General features: G+C 37.8%; 2 protein-coding genes across 2 annotated transcripts in view; both read left to right on the top strand.

The window, feature by feature from the left end:
* Window positions 1–5017, top strand: part of si:dkey-103g5.4 (uncharacterized) — a 33902-nt gene extending 28885 nt beyond the window's left edge. Inside the window, exon 29 of the mRNA XM_053321273.1 lies at window positions 4626–5017. Coding sequence (XP_053177248.1) covers window position 4626 — 1 coding nt within the window. The 3' untranslated portion in view covers window positions 4627–5017. The remainder of the gene's footprint in view (window positions 1–4625) is intronic.
* A 6614-nt stretch (window positions 5018–11631) lies between these two features.
* Window positions 11632–27519, top strand: ttc12 (tetratricopeptide repeat domain 12). The gene is made up of 21 exons (XM_053320250.1): window positions 11632–11710; window positions 12665–12819; window positions 13015–13036; window positions 13289–13366; window positions 13484–13605; window positions 14056–14115; window positions 14635–14706; window positions 15086–15146; window positions 16505–16697; window positions 18606–18674; window positions 19886–19974; window positions 20696–20864; window positions 21356–21451; window positions 22583–22643; window positions 22751–22885; window positions 23121–23213; window positions 23500–23568; window positions 25161–25262; window positions 25927–26026; window positions 26219–26447; window positions 27450–27519. Exons 1-21 carry the CDS (start codon window positions 11659–11661, stop codon window positions 27517–27519), a joined length of 2097 nt encoding a protein of 698 aa, XP_053176225.1. The 5' UTR covers window positions 11632–11658.
* The last annotated feature ends 362 nt before the right edge of the window (window positions 27520–27881 follow it).

The following is a 27881-nucleotide window of genomic DNA, read 5'->3' on the forward strand; positions in this document are numbered from 1 at the left end:
CAGTAGTCAACTCAACCACAGGCGTTATGCCCATCCAAAATAGCTGGTGCTGGATAAGTGCAGCAGGTTAGCTAAACTGCTGAGCCTGAACGCTCTGCTTTGAAGGAAGCCCTAAAGGGAGAGGGGATTTTCTGTGATGTCTTAACATGTCTTTCTTTAATTTCAGAACAAAAGCTTAAAAACACAGATTACATCCGCAGCATACTTTTTGTGTCGTGTTTTGAAAACAGTGCTCAATTGAAAAAAGTAATCTTCTGCATCATAGTCTGCAACCAAGGGCTGAAATGCTAACAAAACAACCTTTTGTTTACCACTGAGGAGGTTTATGGAATATGCTGAAACCTGTTACATTAAATGCAATACATGAATACAAGGGCTGACGTCACATCTGCAGTAGAGATAGAACTGTTGTGTAAACTCCACTACATAACAGCGGCATGCAATTTGTAATCGGGCAGGAAAATGCAGTCATTTCCGATTTGAGCTCTTTTTACTGTAAAGACGACACTTTTTTGTCCCTGTAGGCATACAAGGAAATAACACATCATAACTCTAAGTGAGCAGCAATGAAAACAAGATAGGAACAAGAAATGATAACAAACAGGGCCTAGTAAAAACCCTGTTGGAGTGCATTAACAGTAGTGGGGGGGTGGGGGGGTGGGGGGGGGTATGTTAGTGAGCAGTCCTCAGCAGTTATGGCAGTCTGTTAGTTTTGGGTTTTGATGGCTCCGTATTTCTTACCCCGATGGTGAGGGACCAAACCAACTGTGACCTAGGTGGCTTGGGTCCTTTACTGATGCTGCTAGCCTTCTTGTGTAGATGTGTAGCAGCTGTAAGATGGTTGCTCACAGGCTGAACGACACCAATCACACCAGGAATTAGGATCTGTATGTTTATTCTATCTGTTCTGTTTATTCACAGTCAGCACAGGACACAGTCAGCACACACACACACACACACACACACACACACACACACACACACACACACACACAGCAGCAGGGTCTCTCTGACTCCAGCACAATAGCTGCAGTAGTAGTGTCTATTGAGCTTTCTTCACCAGGTGGGAGGTGTTAAAGCTAATTTATTATTTTATGCTGCAATCATTTTATTTATGTCTTTCTATTTTTCTGTACTTTGTTTTTATTATGGGGGGGGTGGGGGGTGGTTTATGTAAAGCACATTGAATTGCCATTGTGTATGAAATGCGCTATATAAATAAAACTGCCTTGCCTTGCCTTGCCTTAAGGAATCATGAGACATCTTTTGTTTATGAATTCAGGATATTGTAAACACACCATTTATGTGGAGAGGGGGATGCTTCCTGGTTCTCCTGAGGTCCACAATTATAGTCACTGGTTTTTGTGATGTTCAGGACCAGATTATTTACAGTTAGCATTTCAGCTGAATGCAAGCTAGCTATTCTGTCTATTACTATTATTATTAAGGCCTATTACAAACACGGCATACAGCCCTATATTCACTTTTGTCTTCTTAAAGGCTCAGTCTTTTAGCCTTATGTTAGTGTATCCCACCACAAAGCAGCTTTCAGGCATTTTTCTGTTGTTTGCTAGCAGACAAAAATGATAAAGAAGCACCGTCACACAATACAAAATAAGTGTAGAGCAGGGGTCAGCAACCTTAGGCACACATGCCGTGATTGGCAGTATAGTCACTGACACACTGGCAAAAGCAGTACTCTCTCAGTAGCATTTAAAATCACTTGTTAACCATCACACCTGCTCATGCGTGGCCTGTAGGCTATTCTTTAGTTTGACAGACAGTGTGCCTTCCTCCCTCCCTCATGGACAGAGGAGTTTGGCTTTGTTTTTCAAAAGGGCCGTGCTGTGTGCATTTTGTTTTGAGAATGCTATGTGCAGAACGCTAAGTGTTAAGGGTGTCCACACTGAGAGCAATAACTAGCTATAACAATAACTTTAAAGATGCGGGCATTTACATTATAACCATAGCTGTAAATAGTGGTGTCAAGCACTCCAGCTGTCTGTAATTAATTATTGATGAGCTGTTACTGAAATAAAAAGAAAAGCAGAAAGGTTCACAGGTGTGTGCTGATTCAGTGTGTTCGGATCAGATGTTTCAGTATTTACAGACCAAACTGACCCGCAGCAGATATTGAAGTGTCAGCACAGATCCGCTTACTTTGTTGTTGTGTTTTACATTATAATATAGAACAAATTCGAGCATCTTTGTAGTAATGAGGACCTATCTATATAAATCACCTCTGGGTGCCATCCTGCTCCAATTTTATAGCTCGTCAGTCCATGTTGAAAAAAAAAACCATCAGTCAGCTCCCAAAATTAAGTTTCATGTGTATGGCAGCGTTCTCATATAATATACACTTTTTGTTTGATGTATTGGTGCACTGTGGTCTCCGTTTTGACATTTCCTCCCAGTGCAATATGTTTTAAATGAGTTACTGAAAGCAATGTTTTGAAAATGGGATCCATAAATAATTCCTACACCCTTGTTGTGAAAATATCATTAAAATGTTCTTACATGGTTACAAGGTTGCCCCCCCTGGTGTAGAGCATGCATATTTTGTTGGTAGTTAATCGCTTTCTGTATTGAGAATTTGAATATATTCATGTTTGTCAAACATGTAATTAAAAGTAAGTGGTGCTCCTATCTTACATCAATAATAATTTCCATGGACACAGATGCAAGACCAAATATACAAATTATAGGAATACTTGAATATGATGTATATATGTTCATATTATATGACATACATTAATACAAACAACCTATCTCATATTGAATGCATGCATTATTAAAGACCCAAGATTTCACTTTGTATGTATGCGTACAAATGTTCATGTCTGCTGTAGCATTTCACCCATCTGTGAGAGACAAAACAAAAATACAATCTATTAATTGAATAAAAAAAATGCAAAGCCTAAAAGGCAGGTGGAATGGCTGCATACAGATATATTCACTTTCTTATGGGCATTCTAGCTTTTTCTTGGCACATTTTAGTAACACAACACAACAACACATCTGTCAATACGAGTGTGTTGACAGATGTTCTACCTCCCACCTGACATAGAGTTCAACATTTTGGCTTTGGAGAGGATTAGATTCACATGGTTGGACTGCAGCACAACAAGAGGAAACATCTATGCAGTGCAAAGTACCTTGTGCCTAGTTAGCAGTTAGCTAGCCAGTAAATTTCATCCAATATTTTCATGTGATATGGGGCTACATGTTATGACAGTCTAATGTCAGCATTAGTATAGTGCAAAATATTTGTATTACACTAATGTAACTCTCTATTGTGGAAAACTCATGCATGAGCACAGGCTGAGAGGGTCACAGAGCTTACTGATACATGCACTGCTATATTCTGCAAAATCTCTCTCATCCAGGTGACATACAAAGTTTTTTGTAACCTTCTTATATAACAATTAGCATTCTTTAAGTTGCTAACTCTGAATTTAATCATCCACTGTTGCCCAATTCTATTACAGTCTTGTCCATTAATGTAGTTACTCTCAAAAATCTACATATCAGTATTTTCCACTCCACCATTTCCCCACACTCAAGTAGATCTTTAACCCTGGCTACTATTCATCCCAGCCTCTGTAGCATTGACCTTTTTTCAGATTTCCTTTCATTAATCAGAACGTGCTCCACTCCTGACACTGATTACAATGACCAGTTGGGTGTTTTCCCATGATAAAAAAAAAGTACTGTTCAAGTTGCTTTTACCAGTTCTTAATCTTCTTCAAATAATTTGCTCTTTTCTGCTGATTCCACATTATTTCTTACTACTCCTACTTTATTTTGTATTGTAAGTGTCTTCCCTTTGTTGCACTATCCCAATGCTGCTGTCTTTTTAAAATTATTTCCCCTTAAACTATGCTTTCACAAGTTCCATATATTATCTCCTGACCTCATTTCTTGGTTAGTTTATCTCCTTTCTCATTTCCTGACATTCCTGAGTGTGATGAAACCCGCATGAACTTTGTTTTTCCCTTAACCAGTTAACCTAGAATTAGTAAATAACAGTTCATATAATTTGTTTTGGTTATTACTGCCTGATCCTGATTCAGTCACTATAGATGAATATTTTACTTGCTGTCACTTTTTCCACCCACTCTAATGCTAACAGTAGCTACTACAATAGCATAAACATCCAAATCTGACGTTCTCTTACTGACCCCACTCTGATGACTGGGAGTCACCACTGCTGCCCCTGAAGCTTCAGTCAGTGGATCCTGTGATCCATCTATAAAAAGCTGCGTATAATTAGTGGTTCATGTCTGTATTCCTAAACTAGATCTGCTTTATTTCTGTACTTTCACTACTTTCAGTAGCTCCATGTACACACAAGCATTTTGCAACATTCAGACTGGTCTCACAGGACAAAATTAGATTGAATTAACTTGCATTTGTTCTGCTGCTTGTTCTGTTCTATATGCTTCCCTACGTATCCAAAACTTGTTTTTTGAACTTTTACTTCAGATTTTTTGTTTCCCTAATTATTTTATTTGTGAAGAACATAACTTTAGTTTTTTCCACAGAGAATTTAAAGCCTCATTCTATTCCCACTATCTTTCCACTTGATTGATAATTTCTTGTATTTTCTTTACTGTATGTTCCAGATTCTCTACTCTCTCAACAAAGCCCAATCACCAGCAAACAGAGACTTCCCATACTTAAAGGCATACTTTCAAATATATCATTCATCATAAGTAATGCAGGACGTTGTGGCAGCGCTGATTCTCCAGATCTACGCTGATCAAGAAGAACCAATTCCCAAACACATAAAAAAGGAAATACAAAATAATGGATTTAGAAATGCAGAAGACATCAATGAAGACTCAAAGGGGCCTGAACACAACAAGATTTCTTGCTGTTCAACATCTGCAGTAAGTCAAGGAAGGAGTGGAATGACATGTATGCAAATTCCCACCTCTCTTAAACCCTGGGAAAAGGGCGTTGTCACACCCTGATTGGTCAAAAGGGGAACGCATCCAGCTGCTCTCAATTAGCATTAGGGAGCCAATCCCTACACCCTGTGCAACAGATGTTCTGAATAATCCTTCATTCAACATCATATACCATTTCTACATCAAGAAACACTGCAGCCACTGTCTCTTTATGAACGTGGTCTTTACGAACCATCCTCTGAACACAGAACCACGTCTACTGTGCTCCTGCCTCTCTAAAATTCACATTGATATGCAGCCACCATGTCTCTTTCCTGTAAAGTGCATCAGCCTCTCATTAACCTTTGTTTCCATTAGTTTATAGATATGTTACATTAGAGCAGTGGGAAGTGGAAAAACGGTGACGTTTACAACCTTAAGGGATCTTTTCCAGGCTTTCAGCTCATAGGGATGGGCCCCTCCTCCCAAACCTTTTTGTATAACAGCAATTTATATAATCCTCATTCACTTAGATGTTTAATAATCAAGAAAAATATTCTGTTTTATCCTGATGCACTCTTCCCTGTGTTGGCTAATGTCCTCCAACAGTAAATGGGATATCTAATTCATTCCCACTGCTATTCCTTTTCCCTAATGCCTCCATAGTTCCAGATTTAGCTTTTCCCTGCCCTGCTTTCCCCCCTTAGACAGATTATTGGAGCTGTATCCTGCAACAAAGGTATGTACCATTAGCTCAGCATTTTACTGCCACTTAATTTCCACTGCTCAGAGTAACAGGGTGGTTCCATTCCTTCCTATCTCCTCCCATTTTCTTACTATTTTCCTAAACATTGCTCAGGCTTGTTTGTAGTGAACCAAATGCTGGAAATGAAGGGATCTTTTGATTTGGCGGATGTTTATGTCATTTTGAGCTTCCCATCTCATATCACCATACAAATTTATAAACTATAATTAACTGTGTAACACTACACATATTCATAAACCCCCCAAATGCCAGAAGCAGGTTTTGTAGGTTGTGAAGGTACTAAGGCTGTCAAATGTAACACGTTAATAACGTATTAATGCAAATTAATTTTAACAGTGTTTTTTAAAATTTTATTTACTCGTGATTAACGTGCACACATTCTGTTTGACCCTTGTCCCGGCCTGTAGTTTGGAAATAAAGAAGCATTTGATGTAATTAACTAAAACACTTATACCCTTTTAACAACAGCGAGACACTCCAAATAAAACCTGAATATGTATATTGGTCAGTTTATGATACAAGATTAGAAATAACTTTGCTTCTTGAAACTAATTCCTAATTTGTGTCTTTTGCTATTATTGCTCTTTATTGATTTATTATTTTATCATTTGCTAACCAATGATCTCCTGCCTTAGTATTTACTTTATTTAGTTGTTGTCCTGATCTGGTCTGGAGTCATTTTCTATGTCTATTTTCTATTTATTTATTTATTTTGTATTTATTTGTTAATTTTTTAATAATTATTTTATGTTTTGGCTATATTGATGCAGTTATCGTAGCTGTAATAGCTGTACATGAAGGAGCACAATGGTCGATGTTAACCAGAAAGGGATCAGTGTGGATGGTGATGACTGGGGAGGGGTTTGACTGTTGGGGGTGGGGTGGGGTTATTGTTTTATTGTTATTGTGAATAATGAAAATAAAAAATGTTAATCACAAAAAAAGAGACACTAATTCCTGCCTGAAATGAGTGTTTTATCCTTTTTTACCATTCCTGCTTCCAGCCAACGACATTAAGCAGCTTGTGCTTATCCGATTCATGCTCAGCATATAAGATTCACATCTCATCGTCAACATGATTTGTTATGGCAGTGCAATTTTAATTGTAAGTAGGTAATTAGCTTATTCATTCAGCAGGCTTCTTTGCTCTTGAAAACATACATCACATCTAATGAGAAGTTGCAGTGATGAGTCATTCATGTAAAGTCCAATGTCATTTCCGATCATATTCCCATGTCAGCCTCTCCTGCCTGGGCAATGGCTGTCTGAAAAGTACATTTCCAATTGTGCAGCTTTGAGTTCTTAATGTCCCTGTCAGAGTAATGTTAATGTTGTGATAAGCCTCAGTGTTCTTGTTATCTCCTTTATCTTTGGCTTTGGAATTTAAGATCATTGTATTCCCAACTAATCATCTTCATAGCTAGTAATTACACATCAGGACAATGCCATAATCACTGCTATTTAAGTAAATTATTTTCTCAATTCAAGTGCACATTTTCTTACTGCCATTAAAATACATTCACATGATTCTCAATAGCAATCAAGAATAATTTCATAGATAAACATTCATTTTGCCAGACAGCTAAAGCACATGCAATAACAATAGGTACTCGCCGGAGCACACTATAGCAGCATTCCATGAGAGAGCACAGACTACTGACTGTGCACTTAATCGATTGGATAATGGCAGTGGAATAGCCTCCACCAATCTTGTCTCTTTTGCAGTTCCGATAAATAGATGTGCAGGAAAATGTCTGGGCCACAAATGGGAGTGGATTTCAGGAGCCATGTGTTCACATTCATGATGCCTCTTTTGGTGTACACTGACAGTAAGCAGTAGGTTCATTCTCCAGATTAAAGGCATTGCTGCAGGCAAGTCATGCATTTGATTTGGAGAAAGCTCTTTCCTATTTTACTCTTTTGTCTGTCTTCAGCAGTTTAGAAAAAATGTATATGGAAAGACAAAAAAAATTGTATGTAGCAAAATCATAATATATAATCACAGGATTTTCTGCAATATACATGTCTCTATACAACAATACAGCTGCCTTAACAATTTGTGTAATTGAGGATTACAATGCTTCTTTTGCATAATTGTATTTTGTATTAGTACTATACTCTGCATTTCAAACCAGTGCTTTCTTTATAGGTCTAATTCCAGCATCAATGTTTGCTTCCAAAGAGGAACCAAATGATAAGAGGATGAGGAAGCTGCATCAGTAAATATTTCGATTAAACAGGATGAAAAACATTTCCTATCATTATGGTGTAACAGTTCAAGTTAGATTTATTGGAATGTTTTTGTAGAAAATAATGAAGATTGTTTAAAAGACACTTTTAACAGTTTACACTGCCATGTTTACACTCGTAAAAAGTTTCAAAACAGTAAGCAAAGCCTCTAAGTAGAAATAAGTATGCAGGACAGTTCTGAAGTGGGGTTCATCTCTTGAGATAACCTCAAAAGGAAGAATGGAGCCATGAGCAGATTTAGCGTGCAGAAGCAGATAAAGTGGTGAACACTTAATCAATGACAGCATTGTGTTGCCAGTGAGACGAGACACTTAGGCATCCACAGTAGTAGGAGTGTGGCTACAGAAAAGCCCCTGTTAGCCAACACAGGAATAACTCCAAACATTCTGATCTGCGTCAGTCCACACATACTATGGTGTAGCTGCCTTCATAATTCCTCAATAGCTGACATAAGCAATGCAGTTCCTAAGCACTTGTAATCATTTGGATACACAATGCATAAATATCAAATGTTATTTTAAAATCACTCCTGAAAGTGTCTGCTCATTCTCATGTTTTCATTTTGTCTGCATGTTTTCAGGTTGAAGTTTCTTTGCTCAACATTCTCTTTATCATACCAAAGCCCTTCTTTTCAGTCTAAGTGTCTGGCAATGATCTCTGTTGACCTTTGAGGTCTTGGTTCGGGAAGTTTGCTATTAAAAGACTTTAAAAGCCTGCCACTGTGGAATGTGTCAGATATACTGCAAAAACAGCTCTTTTAAAATGAGACTTTAATTGCTTTATTATATTGCTTAAAAAAAAAGAAAAAAAGAGACCATGAATTCAAAATGTGTGTGGCAAATCAGGATGCTCAATGCTGTGAATTTGGAATGTCTTTATCTTTTTTTTTTGTGCACTGGGGGATAATGAACCTCACTGTCTGTCACTGTTGGTGTCTGTGATCTGGCTGAGAGCACAAGGGCCCTATAGGAATGACGTCAGTTTTGCCATTCCCTTTTAGGACTACATTGTTTGAGGGACAGCTCGACCCTTTTGTTGAATCATAAGAAATGTAAACATCCCAAAAACCTAGAGCTTATGATTCAAAAGGAAAATGCTGAAATGGTGTCCAAGTGACAAACAATATTAACATAGAAAACTGTGTGTGTGTTTGTTCGTGTGGACACATTTTCCACATGTGGGCACTCGTAAACAGAGTGGTCTGCTGTACTCTGCTGTACACTGTTTTTCCTATCATCCACAATAATCTCGTACTCCATCCGGAACTTGCTGGATCATATTTAATTACATCTTATTCAACACGCCCACACTAACACAGCCCTCCTTGTTTTACTGTTTCCAGTAAAAATCTTCAGAGAGACACATTTTTATTTGCATGTGTGGGGCAGGTGGGCGGGTTTTAGATTTACAGTGGGCGTTTACTATTTTAAATAACAATGTCCTAACAGTTCTGCTTTATTATAAACAATCCCTCTATATAAACCTTTATCAGAAAGCAGAACATACAGTACATAACTGTCACATCCTGACCGATTCAATGTTAACGGCAAGGGAAAAAATCCAACAGACAACCAGCTGTGTGAAACAGAACACCAATACAATGTTTCTGTGGTCTAATGCATTCATTCAGTCACACCAGAACAACATAAATGTAAAATTTAGACAGTAATCTAACACATTTGAAACCTGCCTGAGTCACACAATAACAACAACATGACAGACATTCCAGTAGATTATAGATGCAACATACTGGAGAAGTAAAATAAGCAAAATACAATCTGGTTTGGGATTGCAGAGAGCTCTGTGCGTGCATGGCTGCTAAAGCCACGCATTTGCGCTTTTGTGCTCTCTGCAGTTTACATTAAGGGCCGATCTGTAGGTTAAAATGTAGGAAACCAAACCCTCTGCCTTCACTTCCTGCATGCTTATTTTACGTGCAGAACCACATTTCCTTTGGTACTGAGCTCGTAGCTGTTCACTGTTACATTGGACAAGGCAACAAAGGAGGACAGAGAACTTCCTCCCCCACCCCTCTATACTGTATGTGTTGCAATACATGGGGCCATTCGAGGGGATAATGTGCGAGGAGGGTAAATTGGGAGGCTCCCCTAATTCAGGCGCCAGTGATTGCACATAGGCTTAGTAAGCTATATACTCTGGCATTTGGGCCACATCTCCACTTCATGTGTCATAATACCTTCTCAATCAGAGAGAAATTCTCCTCTTATTATCCCCCTCTGGCACTGAAGTCCCTAGCCCAGATGAGCAAACAGCTGAGAGCCATATGTGGCCTGCCCATGCCTACAGCCTATTCTGCTATAAATGCACTGCACTTGATTTAGTAAATGTGTGTCAAGTCAATGCGTTTATTTGCTTTGTTGTCTCGTTGAAGGATGAAACTCCATTGCCACTCACTCACTCACTCACTCACTCTTGATAAAGCAGCCACTTCCCAGACCATGTAGCTAGTTATGGTGAGTCTCTTGAACTTTCTCAGATACTGATTATTACATAACCAATGTAATAATATTGACCCACTAATTGTGCTAAACTGATGGGCTCAATAGTTGACATAGGTAAACACAATTTTAGAGGTATCAAATGAACCCTTATGTTGCAATTTAAAAATCAGTTCTTTGTGTGACTCACTAAGCAAACTATAAAGATATTCTGTTACGGTAGAAAGTCACTGTTCCTGTTTTTTGACAGCAGGAATAAAGACTCAATAAAAAGTGATTTACCACAACATGCTAATTACACTTTCTACAGAAATTTCAATATTCATGTAGTCTACAATTTATGGTTATGAGCTGATTAGTCGTCTCCGCCTCTCTATTAATTTTGAAGTTGTATTCAACTTTTTGTTTACCCACTGTACATTCATGTGGAGATAAGTCACTTTTACCCCTTCCTAAAGTTATGGCCAACATTACTATTACTATTATTTTACATTATAGCCTACTATTATTATGAGAGTCAGCTGATGTTAGAAAACATGTTTGCATAGCTGTGACTTTTTATGTGACTTAAACCACAGGGAGGCAGTGTTGGTCTATTACTGAGAAAAAAGGAATGCCAAAGTTTGTGGTTCAAGTGCAAGGTGTTGAATGCTCTCATATGAAGATGCTCACTTTTGAAAAGTATAAAAGCTTATTCATTGAAGTGCTGAGGCGACAGTATCTTTGGCCACTTGGTGCTGAACTCACAGCACTATATTGATGCACAGAATACAGAGGGGGGCACTGCTGCACTTTAGAGTCACATAAAGAAATACTCAAAGTGTAATTACAGTCATGGAATGAATTCATAGTGATTAATTAAAAAGAAAGTTTTGAAGCTTATTGTATTATTTTGGACTGAGGTAAAATGGTTAGAGGTGCTGCCTTTAGCTTCTTTCGGAAGAGCACAATTATGAAAGAACAAAATGTACTCGGTGTATGCACAATGCAGTTATGGCAAAGTGATAAGTTATAGTGATATATTTTGTGTTGCTAATTGCACATCACATTTAAGCAGGTAGTACCCGTTGTGATGATAAACTGAATAAAGGTCTAGAATCTAGATGTTTTACACAGTCTATGGTTTTACAATGATGTTTCAATTTAGTTTAGGATCTTACGAGTGTCCCTGAAGGCATCCCGTCACTATGGCAACTCACAACATGGAAACTCGTGATGAAAAAGTCAGTAGCATAAAGTAGGTTTAGCGTCACGTAAAACGGGTTATTTAATTAAAAAGGAAAAACGCACGATGGACAAACTTGAAGACCTGGAGAGTTTTTTGAAGAATGTTGACAAAATAAGTAAGTAATAAAGTCGTGAAGCCAATGCTGACAGTTTTAACAGATCGTGTCAGAGTCTAGGTTAGCTAGCTAAACATGTGGATTATTGTCCACATGTGTAGTGACACGAAACGCGAACATAGTGACATATAAGAAATAAAACAAATATAAAGTCTCATTGCAGAGTGTACTGTTTTAACGTGATGCTTAATCACAGCTGTGTAAAAACTGTAGCATATTTTTTCTATGTGATGTCCACTTTCATGAGTTGTAAGGTAGTTTAACTTATGCAAATAGGTTATAATGTACAAAACATGGTTGATGTATACACATTTGTGTGAAATAAATGTGATTATCAGGGTTCCCACGGTCATGAAGTTCCTGGAAAAGTTATGAAATTAGAAAAACTGTTTTCCAGCCCCGGAAATGGTTTAGAATTCGGTGAATGTTTTGGAAAAGTTTTGAATTAGGGATGACCCCATCTGATATCAAAGATAACAGATATAAGACAGGCTACATGAACTTGGACCCCCCCCCCACACACACACACACTTTTACCATGTCAAAAATCAGTAGATTCAGTTAATATGAATATACAAATCATCAATTTCTATATTTAGCTTTTTAATATCTTCAAATATGTGATCTGGGGCCAAACGCGTGCTCTGAGATGTAATTATAAAATGCACCCATCATTTAGTGAAATTAAAGTGTCAAAACACCTGTTAAAAGGCACCAGAATACAGGAAATTACATCTACTCTGTTAAAAAATTTCTGGGGGAGGCCCCTTTGTTAAACTACTTAAATTAAGTCATGGAAATGGGGTCAGATATGGAATAGTTATGAAAATGAATTGGTAAAAATGTTTGGGAACCCTGGATTATGTTTTATAGTAGATGTGAATCATTCAGATTTAATGTGAGAATGGAGAGTGAAAGCTGTAAATAGTCAAATAAATCATGAATTATTTTCAGGTCAGCTAGTGTCGGATATGAACTCTGGTGATGTTGAAGTCCAGCAGAAGGCAGTAGAGAAAGCTGATTGCTATCTTGCTGCCTTGGATGAGCCATGTAGGACAAAAGTTAACAAGACTGCAATCAACACAAACCCACCACTCCAGACTCCCCTGGTAAAGACATAAAGACTCTCTCTCTCTCTCACTCGCACTCACACACACACACAAACACACACACACACACAACCAACCAACATTTTGTGTGTGTGTTGTCTGCCTTGTCTACCCTCTTTGTGTAAGAATGGACAAATGACTAAGAAGGTAGTTTTTTGATAACATTATTTTAACAGTTTTTTTCCTATTTTACAGAGTCCACAGAGTGAAAGTCCAGGTGAGCAACAATGAAAATAAATCCTTCTGTAGCTGTCTGCTCCAATGACTTGCAACATTTTTAAGCTGACATAAAAATATGTCTTTATTGTGTGTAGAAACCTTTTTAGCAGTAAAAAAAAATCACACAGAAAATAGCCTGTGGGCATCTCTATTGTCACTAATTCTCTGACAATGTAAGGGAGGTCTTATTTATCTTTATAGTTCCCACCTTTTTTCTTCTTACTGTAAGTGTTTGTCTTTTTATGGCCAGAAAATTTCATGAAGATTATGGAGAGAGATGCTGACGACAGAAGAAAAAGGAGGATTGCAAAAGAGCAAAAAGCCACTGGTGTGTGAATCTGGGTTCCTTTAAGCTGCTGTTTGTATTGGACAGTTTGTAGTACTTGCTGCTGTGTTGAGCCAGCAGCATTTCCGTATAAATGTTGTACTTTCTGTGCTCATGCAGTATTTAAGGACAAAGGGAATGAAGCTTTTGCCCAAGAAGACTATGAAACAGCTGTGAAGTATTACAGTCAAGGCTTGGATGAGCTACGCGACATGCAACATTTATATACCAACCGAGCACAAGTGAGTACTTTCAACTTATGTTTTTCATCTTTTCAATACTTAACAGTGAAAACACAATTTATTTTTTAGAGGAAATGTGTTGTAATTTAAGCCCACAAGTCAATCTCAATATTTAAATTTTAAGGTAAAAAAAAGACAAATAATCCTTTGCTCCTCAGTAGATCAAAACACAGCAGCTTTGTGTGTTTATCGTCTTGATATCATGAAGAAACATTTGTCTCAAATAGATGTCTGAAACCTGAGGGCTGCGAGCTATGGATTTAAATTTCAATATTGATGTAATTAAGTTCATTCCCTTTCAAAGACCAAGCATCTTGAAAGTTGACACTGTGGTATTAATAACAAAACTGTGTTATAATACCAATCAGATTATTTATTTTGTGAGATTATTTTTTTGTCTGTTTTTGAAGTATGGTCACCGCCGCCTGTCTAATGTTTAAATCTACATAGGCCTACATCAAACTGGGAAAGTACAAGGAGGCTATCGATGACTGTGAATGGGCCCTGAAGGTAAGGCCTAGCTGGGGACTGGGGTTAGTCAGTTGCAGCCTCATTCATCATAATATCATCTGATGCACCATTCATTGTGGTCCAGGTAGCCCAGAGGACGTGTGTTTGGTAGATAATTGGTTGGATACTCTGTCTGGCACAGTATTGAAAAAGAAACCCTTATAGGTGAAGGCTACAGGTAATCAGCAGCGCAGACACAATGTTCTCTGAAGAAAGCATTGTGTCTGAAAAAGGGGACAAAAGTCAATTGTGTTCATGGGTTACTCCAAATTCCTAATTTGTGCATTTTCATGACGAAAACCGCTTTTGGATGCTAAATAACTCCATAAATTAAATGCTTAAATGAGTGTATGTAATGATATCACTGTAACACATACTACACTTCCTGGAGCAGGGTATATTTGTGAAGTTCAGATTGAATATTTGTATCTTACCTTGCTTGCTGTTATCATTATGGAGATGTGCTGCTGATTACATGCTTTAACTAATATGCTTCCATTATCATTTTCTCGCTATCAGTGCAATGAGAGATGCCTAAAGGCTTACCTACACATGGGGAAAGCATATCTGGCATTGAAGAATTATAATGAGGTATAGTAAGTATAATTTCCTCTCATCACATCTAATCATAACACATTTCTTTTAACACATTGCTCTTGTATACAGACAAGCACCCTTGGCATCTATAGTAGAAACGTGTTTTGCATTCTCATAGTTATATATCTGCAATAGGGAACAAAGTCTATAAGAACTTTAAAGTAAAAAATGAGCACTCGTACAGTCATAGTTTTTATCTAAATGAAGTTGATGGGGTCTCACAGCAATCCTCTGTAAAATCTGTTGTATAGCTATTTCACTCTCCATTAGATATTGACAGTCTTGTGGTGTAATACTGTAGTCTTTCAGGTAGGATTTTACCAGTGAAGCAGATCATTTTATCAGTAATGAACCAAATTCTTCTCCTTTTCAGTCCAGAAACTGCTTTGAAAAGATAATTGAAATTGAACCTGGAAAAGAGAAGATGGTGGAAGGTAAAGTAAAATTTGTTTTGGAAAATGCATTTATGTCATGATGTGGGCATTGCCCTCATTATGGTTTTATTATTTGACACCATGAAAAGTTTTAGAATGTATTCATGCTTTTCAAAAATGTTCATTGTGATTCAATTATTATTTTATCAAATCAGTTCAACATAAGTCATAATGATCTTCATAATAAGTATTACATTTATGCACAGTGTTAAAGTTAGACTGAAGTTCATCCTAAGTGTAGAAAAGATTCTCCATTGTTATTGACTTGGTTGGCAGATATGTGGTCCTCACTGACTTCCAGTGGTAGCATTTTTAATTGCAAGAGCTTCATGACAATCTGAAGCTCAACAACACTCTGTTGAAGACATGTTTTTCCCCCTAGTGATAACTGTGTTTATTGCTATTGTGTATAGTGTTTAGAAATACTTCAAAAAACAATTTATCCTTTAATACTCCTCCACTCCACTCCTCCACTTCCTATTGATGTCTAAGCAAACAGCTCTGTGGTCTCTTTGCTATTGTCATATGTGGTGTAAAATTAAATGTCAGGTGGAACAGAGCAGGTTCACCCAAATGCAGGAGAGTGCAAGATAACTTCATTAAAGGCTTGTGCAGGTGAAAACAAAGCTGGCAGATCAGAGCCAAAGAGAATACAGAGCAGAACAAAGGATCTGATGAAACTGAACTGAAAAGTAGGACTTAAATACAAGCTAAACTGGCAAGGGGATGAGGTGCAGGTGGAGCAGGAGAACAGGAAAAGGGCTGATAGGCTGAGGAAGACACAGGGAAAAGGGCAGGGCTAATGAGGCTGAGACAGAGCAGGGGTGTAGATGAGCAAAGGCAATAAAAACCAAGCATAGGAACACAGCAGGGAAACACAGAGTAAATAGAAAATCAAAAACCCAGAAAACACAATAAATTGGATGTAAGATAATCTGAGAGACTTGTTAACTCAAAGTCCAAACACGGATCTGTTAAATTATCCAAAACTTATACATAACCACTTGGAATGTGGATTGCTTGATAGCACTAAACCTGAAAGCTCAGCAGAAACCAGCCAGAAACACATTCACAGAACAATCTGGTAATACAACAAACATTCTCATAGTTAACCAGGTGGGAGGTCCAATGCAAAGAGCAACAGTATCTCAAGTGGCCTGTGCATATAATCAGGAATGTACATGTCCTCCCACTCAGTCCAGTTTAACAGAAGAGGACATAGTTTGAGGGCATCTGTTGAGAGCAAGACTGAGACGAAACATAATTTCAGCTAACTTGTCACTGTGATAGTGCAGCTAGAGTTACCACACAGTCTGCTTTGTCTTCCCTTTGAACTTCTCTGTTTTTTCCCCATGCAGAATACCTAACCAGGGTAAATTTGGAGGAAGAAAAAGAGAGTCAAGAAATGAATGCGAGACGAGAGTTTGAGAAGGGAGAGGAGAAGGCCATAACAGTGCCCCAGCTGTTGGAGAAGCTGTCAAGACGTGGGCAGATGCCCCTTTACTACTGCGGAGGATTGGCGATTCTGTCACAAGTAGTTACTGACTGTGAGTGTTCTTTTGGGAGATGCTTTCTACAATTATCTTTCTCCTGTAATCCCTTAGTGCCCACTCTTTCCTCAATAACTGCTTCACTGGTTCACCTATTTCCTGGTTCTGTGGCTAAAATAATAGCAAAGGATCAGCCAGGAAGGATAAGAAGACTTGATGGAAAAATAGAGTTAATACAGTACTTAAGTACTAGCAGCGAACAACCCACAGAATGGCATCAAGTGAACCAGGGCTGCAAAATCCTTTCTTGTCTTGTTCTGTGACAATGGAAGAGAGGGGAGACCTAACATTATCCATTGCTGAGTTCTCTCCGTGCTCCATTTGCTTGTCACAGTGAGCCTATTTCCAATATGGCCTTAAAAAAAACCCACACTGAAATAACAAAATATACTGTGTCTACAGTCCAAAGGAAAAGTAAATATACTATAACACAATAAAATGACACTTTTGGATTTGCATAAAACATTGCTGTGCGGAATGTTTAAAGATATTGTTATGATTTAATTTGTAAATTCCCCTGTCCTATAAATCCAGATGTAATTTGGTTGCTGATCTGCTGAGTGAGCAGTTCTAAGCCAGATGTGTCAGCTGTTTTCTCACCTACTATAATTTGAAAATACTACTTAAATGATACCTCAGTGCCATATTAGAAAAGGTAGCTAGAGTTAGCCATTATCAGAAGCACCACAATTTCTAGTAAAAACCCTGGTAAAGAAAAAAAGAGCTGACAAAGTGAGGACAGTACATCCCATGCTGCAACATGATGAGGGAAAGAGTTGCATGAGACAAATCAAATATGATTGCTTTCGCTTGATTCTAGCACAGTGCTGCTCTTGATTTCAGCTGAACCAAATCAACCAGCCTTAATTTCGTATCGGCACAGATGAAGCATTGTGATCCTGTGTCAAAGTGGGAAATTTGTTGGGCACAACATATTTCAACACAAGCACCCATTTTATAATGATGACATCAGTTTGGAAAGTATCTGATACGCTATTTGTTTATAGAGTAAAAAGGGGTCATTGTGGAAACCTACAAGCAGCAGTTGCTCTTCATCAGGTTGTTCACTCCTCCTCTGTCAGCTACTGATATTTTTGTCAATGTTTTTGACCCAACAAATGACTTTGAAACTCCACACCAGATAGGATATTGCCAAAAGGCTGAAATCACATATTTTGTAAAACAGCCTAACAGTACAATTCATCAAGGTGATTGGCCCTCTGAGGAGTATTTAATTTATTATATTTTAGCTAAGTAGGTGTCTTTAATGAAGTAGTTCTGACATGTGCTGCCCTAGTGCTGCTCTTATACAGGCCTAGAATAACTTTAGGTGAGGTTTTTTGATCCCACAGAAAAAGCTGATGGCATGAAGCTATAAAAAACAAAGATCATAGTGTCCAACTCTCTATACTTGTCTTAACATGCATCACTATCTTTAATACACCATATTGCTTTGCACTTTTTGCCCTCTGCAGAATGGAAAACATTTCTTAACCAATCTCTCTTTTTTCTTCATTTAGATGAATAAAAGTGTACTGTCAAATGATATAATGCCTGTCTCATAGTGCCATTCATTGGAAAAGGGCAAAACTTACATAACTCACAACTGAAAGGATCTCAGCAGGGCTGACATTACAAGCTTTCTCCACTACAAGTACTCCCTCGCTTCTTTGTTCGACTTTCTGTACACTTTCTGTATTATTAGGAGGAAAACAGACCATTCATCACTGTACCCCACTATAGCAGCATATTCGATTTATTTTCTCTCATGCCCTTGACTGTAAACCGGTGAACAAGGCAAACTAAACTAAAAGAGAGGGGTGTTATGTTTCTCTAAAACCTTGAGGCTGCCTGGTGATGATATATCTTTTTCTACCTTCTTACACTGTCTACTGTTCTCTTCCAACAGGTACTGGCAAACTCTTTTCAGGCTGAACAATGGCTTTAGTATCATCAGCGACAATGACACAGTGAGGAGGTAAGGAGACCAGTGGGAGAGGTAGCTGTCAGCACTCAGTGGAGCTTTGACAGATGGGACCCAGAGACAGAGGCGTATAGAGACAATGATGGCCTAACCTAGAGAGATCCTCCTCTTTTCTCTCTCTCTCTCTCTCTCTCTCTCTCTCTCTCTCTCTCTCTCTCTCTCTCTCTCTCCTCTCTCTCTCTCTCTCTCTCTCTCTCTCCTCTCTCTCTCTCTCTCTCTCTCTCTCTCTCTCTCTCTCTCTCTCTCTCTCTCTCTCTCTCTCTCTCTCCTCTCTCTCTCTCTCTCTCTCTCTCTCTCTCTCCTCTCTCTCTCTCTCTCTCTCTCTCGTTGTTTGTGTGATAGCCCAAATAGGAAAAGATTATCACATTGGAGACTTAAATGAGCAGAGGCCCTATGTTTTGTCCCAGAAAGAGGGGGTGTTTTGTACAAGATACAAATTATGACTCCCTCATCCTCATGTCAAATCAGTAAGGTCATTATTAACTTGTCACATACTTTCCATGTTGTACATTATTAGCACTGTCATTATTTAAGATAGAACACAGTGTCTGGACAGCAGAGTGCAAAGAAAATGCAGTCTGAGTTTGTTGCTGTAGCTCATTAGGACATTGCCGTGGCCTATATTTCTTATAGATTACCAGCTGAACTCTACCAGAGCTACATCTATGATAAAGTTAATAAGGGCTGATCTTGATCATAATCTGAAGTGGCACAACATTTTTCTTTTAAAGAATAAAATTAGGATAAAAAAAATTAGGCAATAACCTTCAGCTGACTGGTAGCAGCATATATGGACTTCTTCAGGACAGAGCCGACAGTGACATGTCAATTACACACACCTTAGTGTGATAACAGATGACATCTTGTGATTAAGTTGTAATTTGTGAAGTGGCTTTGTTACTCCAATAGAACATAGTGGTGTTAATACCATACACTTCTTTATTCATCGGTGCTTTATACAAGAGTTCCTCCTGGTTCCTACAAAACTGGCCCTTGCTGCAGCAATATTACTGGATATCCTTATGAAATAATCTGCCAGTCTTGTAATCTTTACTTGACTAATAAATAAATATTGTGGATATTGTTATGTGTTATATTCTTTGGATTTAGATCTTGTTGACAAATACAATCTAAAAAACAAAATCATTATTCAACACAGTTGGCAGAGAACAGAGATAAGATTGGTGTGTTTATTTTCTCCACAGTTGCCTGTTGCAGAAAACAAAGGATCCACACAGACAGGACTTGTGTTTGTCTGTTCTAAAATTATGGAGGCTTATTTGTTGTGGAAATGGTATGTAGATAATTGAGTTACACTTAATTAGCAATTAGCAATTTGCTCTACTTGACTTGGAAGGAAAATAGAGGAAAAACACTAACATAACCTTCTATTGTGGCATAGTAGGATTACTGTGTTACTTCGTTACATCAACCTCTTTTGTCAAGCCTTTATTTGTCTTTGGCTCACACAAGTTATGTGGGCAACAGCCCATCATCTGCTTGTGACAACTGTGTTAACTTATTTACTGCTATTCATTATGACATTATATTATACCAACAACATACATCACCCTTCTGTCAAGTTCATGTGATTATGTTTAACCCTCACATACTGTTCATATTCTGACTCATAATTAGTCTCTACACCAATTCACATTCATAAATCCTTCTGTTTGATTAAAAGACTTTCAAGAATCACTATTTTATGGTCCAGGAGAACATTTTATAGAATATGAAGAATACAACAATATGTTTGAATGCTGATTTTTTATTTATTTTTTAATAAACACAGGGCAAATTTGTACATTTGCATACATAAAAATGTGTATTAACTGCACACACACACACGCATTTTATTTCCATTGTTGTATACTGTGGGTCACATTAAGACAAGTCTGGCTAAAAGAAATGGGTCAAATTGGACCCTGAACAGTATGTAAGGGTTAAAGAGCATGCTACTGCTCCATGGGAACATAACAGGAAACTGTATCCTTATAAAACCCCTTTTCTTTCAGATGAAAACCAGAAGATGCTGATGACATGCCCAGTCTTCAGACAGTCTGTTGTTTACTTGGTAACATCAGAGCATGTTTCAGCACGGAAAGAATGCCTGGAATTGCTGTGTTTGTATTCACAGATGCCACATGGCAGACATTTGGCCTTTGACACATTGAATGTGCACATGTAAGGGATTTCTTTGTGTTGTCATCCAATGCAAGTATCACAGCTGGTGTAAAAAAACATTTCTGTTCTTCCAAACATGCACATGTCAGGAAGGCAATGATACATAAATATAAAGATGGTAGTCTTATTGTACGTGCATGTTCTAAGTAAGCAAATTATTGACTTTTTCTCCCATTTCCTTCCAATTTTGAGTAGAGTTGTCATCATGCTGTCATGTTCATTCAGTGGGATTTTAGAAATGTCTAATTTTGTTGCTTTTAAAATTACACTGAGTGACCCGTGATAATATCTGAATTGCTACTGATTGGATTGTGCACATCATCATTATCTGGGTGAAAATGATTAACTGATATCTTGATGATATTCATTAAGAACATTTTGAAAAATGCTTGAATCTCTTTTTCTTTTTCTTTCTGTTTCTTTTCCTTTCTCCTCTCTCTCTCTCTCTCTCTCTTTATTCATCCTTCTCTGCTCCTAATCTGGATCTAAAGGTTAGTGGGGAACCTCATGGCATGTGTCTCAAAGCCTGAGCAGCAGGAGGGGTACACAGCAGTCAAGATTCTGAAGAACTTTGCAGAAGAAAACAAGTATTTACTGCAACACAATACAGCCAAACAAAAACACCAGAGCTATTCTCCTCACGCCACACAAAAAGATTCATTTCCATTTACGAACAAGGACACACATTTTCAAATACTCTGCAGAATTCATACTATGATCCACAGGACAGTCTATTATACTTTCATATTATATCATATCCATATATATTAAAAGCACTTAAAAATCCAACCACGTCAATAGAGGTCCTCTGAGAAATGGAAAGTGTGACATCTTTAATAAATCAACATGTGCTATCTAAGTGTTAATGTCACTTGAAGGCAAAAGGCCGCTCTCAACCTGTTTCCCTCTCTGGCGCCTCATGAAAATAGACATGAAAGGACAACCCATGCTCTCAGACACAGCAGGAAATAAGTCGAGGTGTCAGGCAGTGAAATGGGGAGATCAATTTTCCCTGTCTATAGCTCAAAGAGAGTTACTCAACAAAAATGTGTTACATCCTACAGAGGTTTTCTCTTCATCATAAGAGCTCAGCTGGGTCAATGTTGGGCTTTGATGGATATTTTTGTTGTGCTGTGAGAGAAATCTTTAATACTAAACAGTATTTATATGAATTTATATGAATTTATGATATATACATACACACACACACAAGTGCTGTCATAGCCAATCCATCTGACTTTCCCTGTGTTTTTGGTGGATGAGCGAGAAGCTGAACACTCAATGCTATTTGGCCACTAAACTGAATTGCTGTGTAAACTTTCCTTTATGGTTCTGACATCTGTATTTTTGGTAAAAGTAAAAGACCATATGAGTCTACAGCAGTGTTTCGATGCACTCACTGCTGTACTTTCTTACATTTGTGGAAAGAGGTCCCCTCTTTTGTGGTTCGCTCTAATGGTTTCTTTGAAGTTGCTCAGTTGAGTTGTTTGTGAGCAGTGAGGAGCTTAAACCTAAGATTAAACTGATCTTTACTCACTATCTTGCCCAAGCATCTATGGTCATTATGATTTAACAATGGGCATGAGGTTGTGTATGTGCTACTTCTGTACATATTAGTGTAATCTTTGACACATTCAGCCATTATCCATACTGTATCTATTCTGTTGTATATACCAATACACAGTTTGTCTTTATAATCTTGTCATATTTTCTTGTAGATTTTGCATTAAGTTGAGGAACGCAACCGATGCTGTCATTGAGCCATTTACAGCAACACTGGTAAGAAATGTAAACTCAATTAGTTTTGTACATATAAAGATATGTTTATTTGTGTGTGTGTGTGTTTGGCTGATCAAATGTGCACATCTGTTTGCTTCATTTTTCAGAGAAATATCAGCAAGTCCAATCAGCATATCCTTCCATCACTGATATCAGTTATTGGCTGTCTAACTCGAGATGATGTCATCCGTCACAATTTTGCTAATGATCCCGAATGTTGGAAGGCCTTTCTGGTTGCCATTGTAAGTATCATACACACTGATCCCTTTGTTTTTGTTGCTTTTTCATTTAGTTGAAATCAGATTCCACAGCACTTATTCATGCATGGAATCAAAAACCAGTCAATCAGTATAGTGTGAATGTTACAATTAGACATAATGCAATTACTCTGTTTTGGATATTATGAAATTGTTCTGCTGGTGTTTGGGCTCACTGTGTACTTTTTAGTTAGTGTAAAATGTATTGTTGTTATTGCAGAGGCAGTGCAGTGAATGTGGATACAAAGAAATCCTTTACCCTTTGCTTGGCTTGATCATCAACCTTTCAACTATCATCTCTCCAGTCATTCAGGTAAGACAAGTGATGCCTTCTTGGGTATGTTATGAGCACACTTGGTTCAAAAATGAATTTCAAGCTTATCTTGAGATATCTTAATATAAGGCACTGTCATTCTGTTTGGGGAACATCTGGAAAGAATTTGACTGAAAATGCACTTCACACCACTTAATTCAATACAGACTACATATATATGGTTATTTGTGTGAACTGTAATATGCTTTGTCACTTATTTAGAGGTGAAAATGTATGTATGTATGTGAAAATTGGCTTAGCCACTTTTATCTCTGTTTTCTTACAGGAACATGCTGTTTCACTCTGTGGCTGCTGTCTGGGCCTGCTGAGGGATGATGACGGTGGAGTCATAACTGTGAGTGAATCTCACTATACAATAGTACTCAGGAGGGCTGAAAAAAGGAATTCTTATTCAGTGGTAGTACTTGGAGATCCTAAGATATCAAACTTTACACCTTATGTTTGCCTGTGTTACTGTGTTGGACCAAGAGAAACTTTTACAGTTGTTGAGATGGCTGACTGAAAACTTTGTCTTGTTAGTTTTTGAAAGTTGCTTGCATCCAAAGCAAACGCCATACTAGACGAAAATAAAAGACATTTGTCTTGAGTAATGGGCCTTTTTTTGGCTTGTGCACTGGCTGGCAGTGTGCCCTAATAGGTATTAACAGCGATCCACGATGTTCAGAGGATCCTGTATATGTGTCATTACATTTGATTAAAACTCCAGTTCCAGGTGCTGTTGTCTGCTAATGGCAGTATAGCAGTTTCACACTGTCTATGCAACACCCATAGAGTCCCACACTTCTAACCCATCTGTCTCTTTACTCTGTTTTAATGCTCACTCACTGCCTGGATGGCACTTTTTCTTCCCTGTTGCCTGGTGTCAACATCCTTTGTTATTGCTTTTTTTCCCTCAGTACTTTTCCTCCGTTCTTGTCTTCTCTTTTAATGTCTAGACTTCACTATTTTTCTCTTTAATGCATAATATATTTTTTAGCCAAAGCCTAAATCCCCAATCCTTGGCGTTCCTTTCGTATCAATTATCAATGCAGCTGTGTTTTGTATACTCACAAGTTTGGCTTTGTTGAGAGGGAAGCGAAGGAATGCACAGACTTCTCAACATGTGCATTTACATTTAAATTCTCTTAAGATTTAAAGCCTCACTTTATGGGCACTAGGGGGCAGAATAACTCAAAATGAAGCCTTGATATACAGTATGATTACCTTGAAATGTTAAGGCCAGCATGTGAGCAATCAATTTTCTTTTTACAAAAGGTAGCAGACAAGGAGGAAGAGGCTAAGCATGCATAGCAGAGATAATCAGTGTGAATTTGTGGAAAATGGCTGCCTACTGCTGCTACGAACACTGTTGATGACAGCAGTGGTACTCAACTGCCAGCTGCATTGGCTAAAATGGAAATTTCATTAGATGGATGTTTTGATAAATTGTTCACTCAAATTAACTAAATATAGTTATTTTACCCTCTAAACTGTGTGCCCTAAAATTACAAATTGTGTCCTCAAATTACTGTATGCAATTTGTGATGCAACAGACCCTGCCTGCAAGACAAAGCAAGCACCCATGTGATGTTTTTCTGACTGTATCTTCTTGTCTTTTGTTTTATGATCCTGTCCTTGAAAGGGTCACTGTAATTTTCTTTTCACTCAGACAGCGTTTTCTCACTCTCTCCCACCATTTTAACAATATTCTTTCTCTACTTTTTTGCTGCAAACTCGATCCAGACTGATTTTGTGTCATATTTTTTCTTTTTTCCTATTCCTACCACACTCTCCCATTCCTATTTTCTTTCTGCTAGCTTCTAGCAGTCAAATCTTAACCCTCTGCTATTTGTTTATTTCTCTTCACATCTATATTTCTCTTACTTTTTCTTTTATCTTCCATTGCTTCTTTTTTTTTATGCCAAAATATATATTTTTGTCCTCCAGAGAGCCACAGGTGTGTTGAGCACTGTCCTCCCACAGTCCACAGAGGCTGTTGAGCACGTTATTCAGGGGGGTGTGGTCCAGAACATGCGGAGGCTGCTGAAGGTACATACAGCCTAGTTTCAGCTATGACTCTTTAAAGACTGACATGATTAATGATGACATAAACTTGCATGCAATTTATAATATAGCAGGTTACATAAGATGTTTTACATTCCATGGTAGGCTTGAGCCAAGTATGTTAGCTATTTTGTGTCCGGGTGGTGTGAAGCTTGAGTATCCAGTATTACAAACTCAAAGCGTTGCTGTGAGCTTAACAAACAAACAAAAAGCTCACATGGATGTCCTAAAAAGGGCCAAGTTATTTGGGAATGAATAAGTAAAAAAAAAAAAATTATACTTCTGCAATCATAGTATTACAAATTCATGTCTGAAGAAACCATATGCTATATGTTCTAGCATGCTTTTCTGACTAGTTGTCTATAATATGTTTAAACAATTGCTATCATCACAATCTAAAGACATCATGAAAATATGATGACATTTTTTAAATTTTTTATATGACTTTTATTCATACAGTACCAGTGTTTCTGAATCTAACCACAGTTTTAAATAACAGTGTATATATCCTTTAGATTTGTACTCATTTCTCACACAGGTCACTTTTGTGTGCCCTCTGAGTAAGTACTGGCGTAGTAGAGTTAGAGTTTAGAAATGCATGTTTACATTTATATTTAGATCATTGTTATGTTGGTGTCTGCCTACCCAGGGAACAGGGCAGACTGCCACTAAGTATGCCATAAAGACTCTGACAGTGTGCACTGCTGCCAGTCACTTGGCACAGGAGGAGCTGGTGAAGTCTGATAAAAGTAAGAAATGACTGACATGTTTGCATCACTTTTAAAGTTCCTTTGTTAGCCCATGAATAATATTTGCAAATGAAGAGTGTGTACTGTAAAATCATATTCATGTGTGTGAGTGCAGTGAACAGTTGATTTCCATGTCATTGAATGCGTCCATGTCTTATTGTCTATTTACTATTCATTTATTGTTCTTTACAGAACTGTCCATTATACGTCATTTGCTGGGTTCCAGCTGTGATGAGTTGGTGTCAGGAAACGCAGCCCTGTGTCTGGCCCACTGCCTTGAGTTAGAGGGAGCTGCCAGCAGCCTGCTGGGCACTGATATTGTGCTACTTCTGCTGCGACACGCTGCAGGGGACGCTAAGAGGACAGCTGTGCAGAAAAATGCAGCGATTGCTCTGGGGAAGCTATGTCGATCAGAGCCCAGGTGCCCCCTCACCTCACTCTATAAACCACATGCTGTTGATTACATTGTAGAAACTAGCCTGAAGGAGCATTCATAGAAAAAATGCCGAACTGACAATGAACTAATGTGATGTTATGGCTCTGGTTAAGACGTTAGTCACACATAAAGCAAATGAATGACTTCTGGCTGAGGCCGGCTAGAAATATTTATCTCTTTGTTACTGATACACGTCAAAGTCAGTATTCAAATCACAGTTGATTTTATTGTAGTACTATTTTGGGTCTGGGCTTACATCACAAAACATGACTACCTGTTGTATGTATATTTTAGGGTTAAAATTAACAATTATTTTTATGTTTATTATTGTTTTCTCTACAAAATGTCTCAAAATTCAAGTTCTTGTTCTGTCTGACCAACAGTCCAAAACATTTTTGAGAACATTTTGAGATTTAAATGAGTAACTGAAATAGTTGCTGATTAATTTTCTGCCTATCAACCAACAGATTAGTGGACTAACTGTTTCAGCTCTTCTCAATGAAAAACTAAGATGAAAATGCCATGCATCAGTAAATTATATGAAAGATAATATTTTAGTTTCTTGAGAACAAACATTTATTTGGTAACACCAGGAAACTTGCAAAATGGTATTTGGGTCAGCATGTATTACAGCAGCTACCAGCGGAAATGAAATATCTTCCCTTCTCTTAAGTTCACTGTTGAGTGTGAACACAGTTTTATTTCCACACTCCATGTTGAGTATAATAAAAACTGATGACATGCTTAACTGAATAGATGCTTTGCTGCTGTAGGCGATCATTCATACAGCGTCTCTCTGATTATGTTAGTATAATTGTGTTGTGGTATCCAACAGCAACACACACTCTTTGTTCCTAGAAAGACCTTTATTGTACCTCCAGGTTAAAGACTGTGTTGATCTTTACTTGTACAAGTTTATACATTTGCAATTGAATTGAATGCCAACACAGGAAGACATTGTTACAAACCTTTATTCTTCATTTTCAGACACGTGAACAAACTTCGAGAACTACATGGCCTTGAGATCCTGCATTCCTGTATGAAGCTCATCATTTGAACCTTAACCTTTTTAGATGTATGTATGTATGTATGTATGTATGTATGTATGTTGGGGTTTTGTTTTTTTTTAATGGTCCAATTCCTGAAGAAAGCTAAGCCTGTTTAGAGTATAATCAAAGATTTATTTCATTTGAATAAGTAATTCTGCTCTTAATTGCTTAATCTACATAAACAAGGTTATAAACATGGCAATGTTCTTGGCTGTCCTTGTTTCTCATGCCGCTGTGAATTTACATGGTTAATTACCATGAAGGAATTGACGTCCAAGTTAAGTCATTTTTACCATCTTTTTATGGCTGGTATTAGATTCCAATAGCATGTCAGTCATAACATAAATCCAAATATTTCTCCTGATTACTT

This window comes from Scomber japonicus, chromosome 6, assembly GCF_027409825.1.
Source record: "Scomber japonicus isolate fScoJap1 chromosome 6, fScoJap1.pri, whole genome shotgun sequence".
Lineage (NCBI taxonomy): Eukaryota > Metazoa > Chordata > Actinopteri > Scombriformes > Scombridae > Scomber > Scomber japonicus.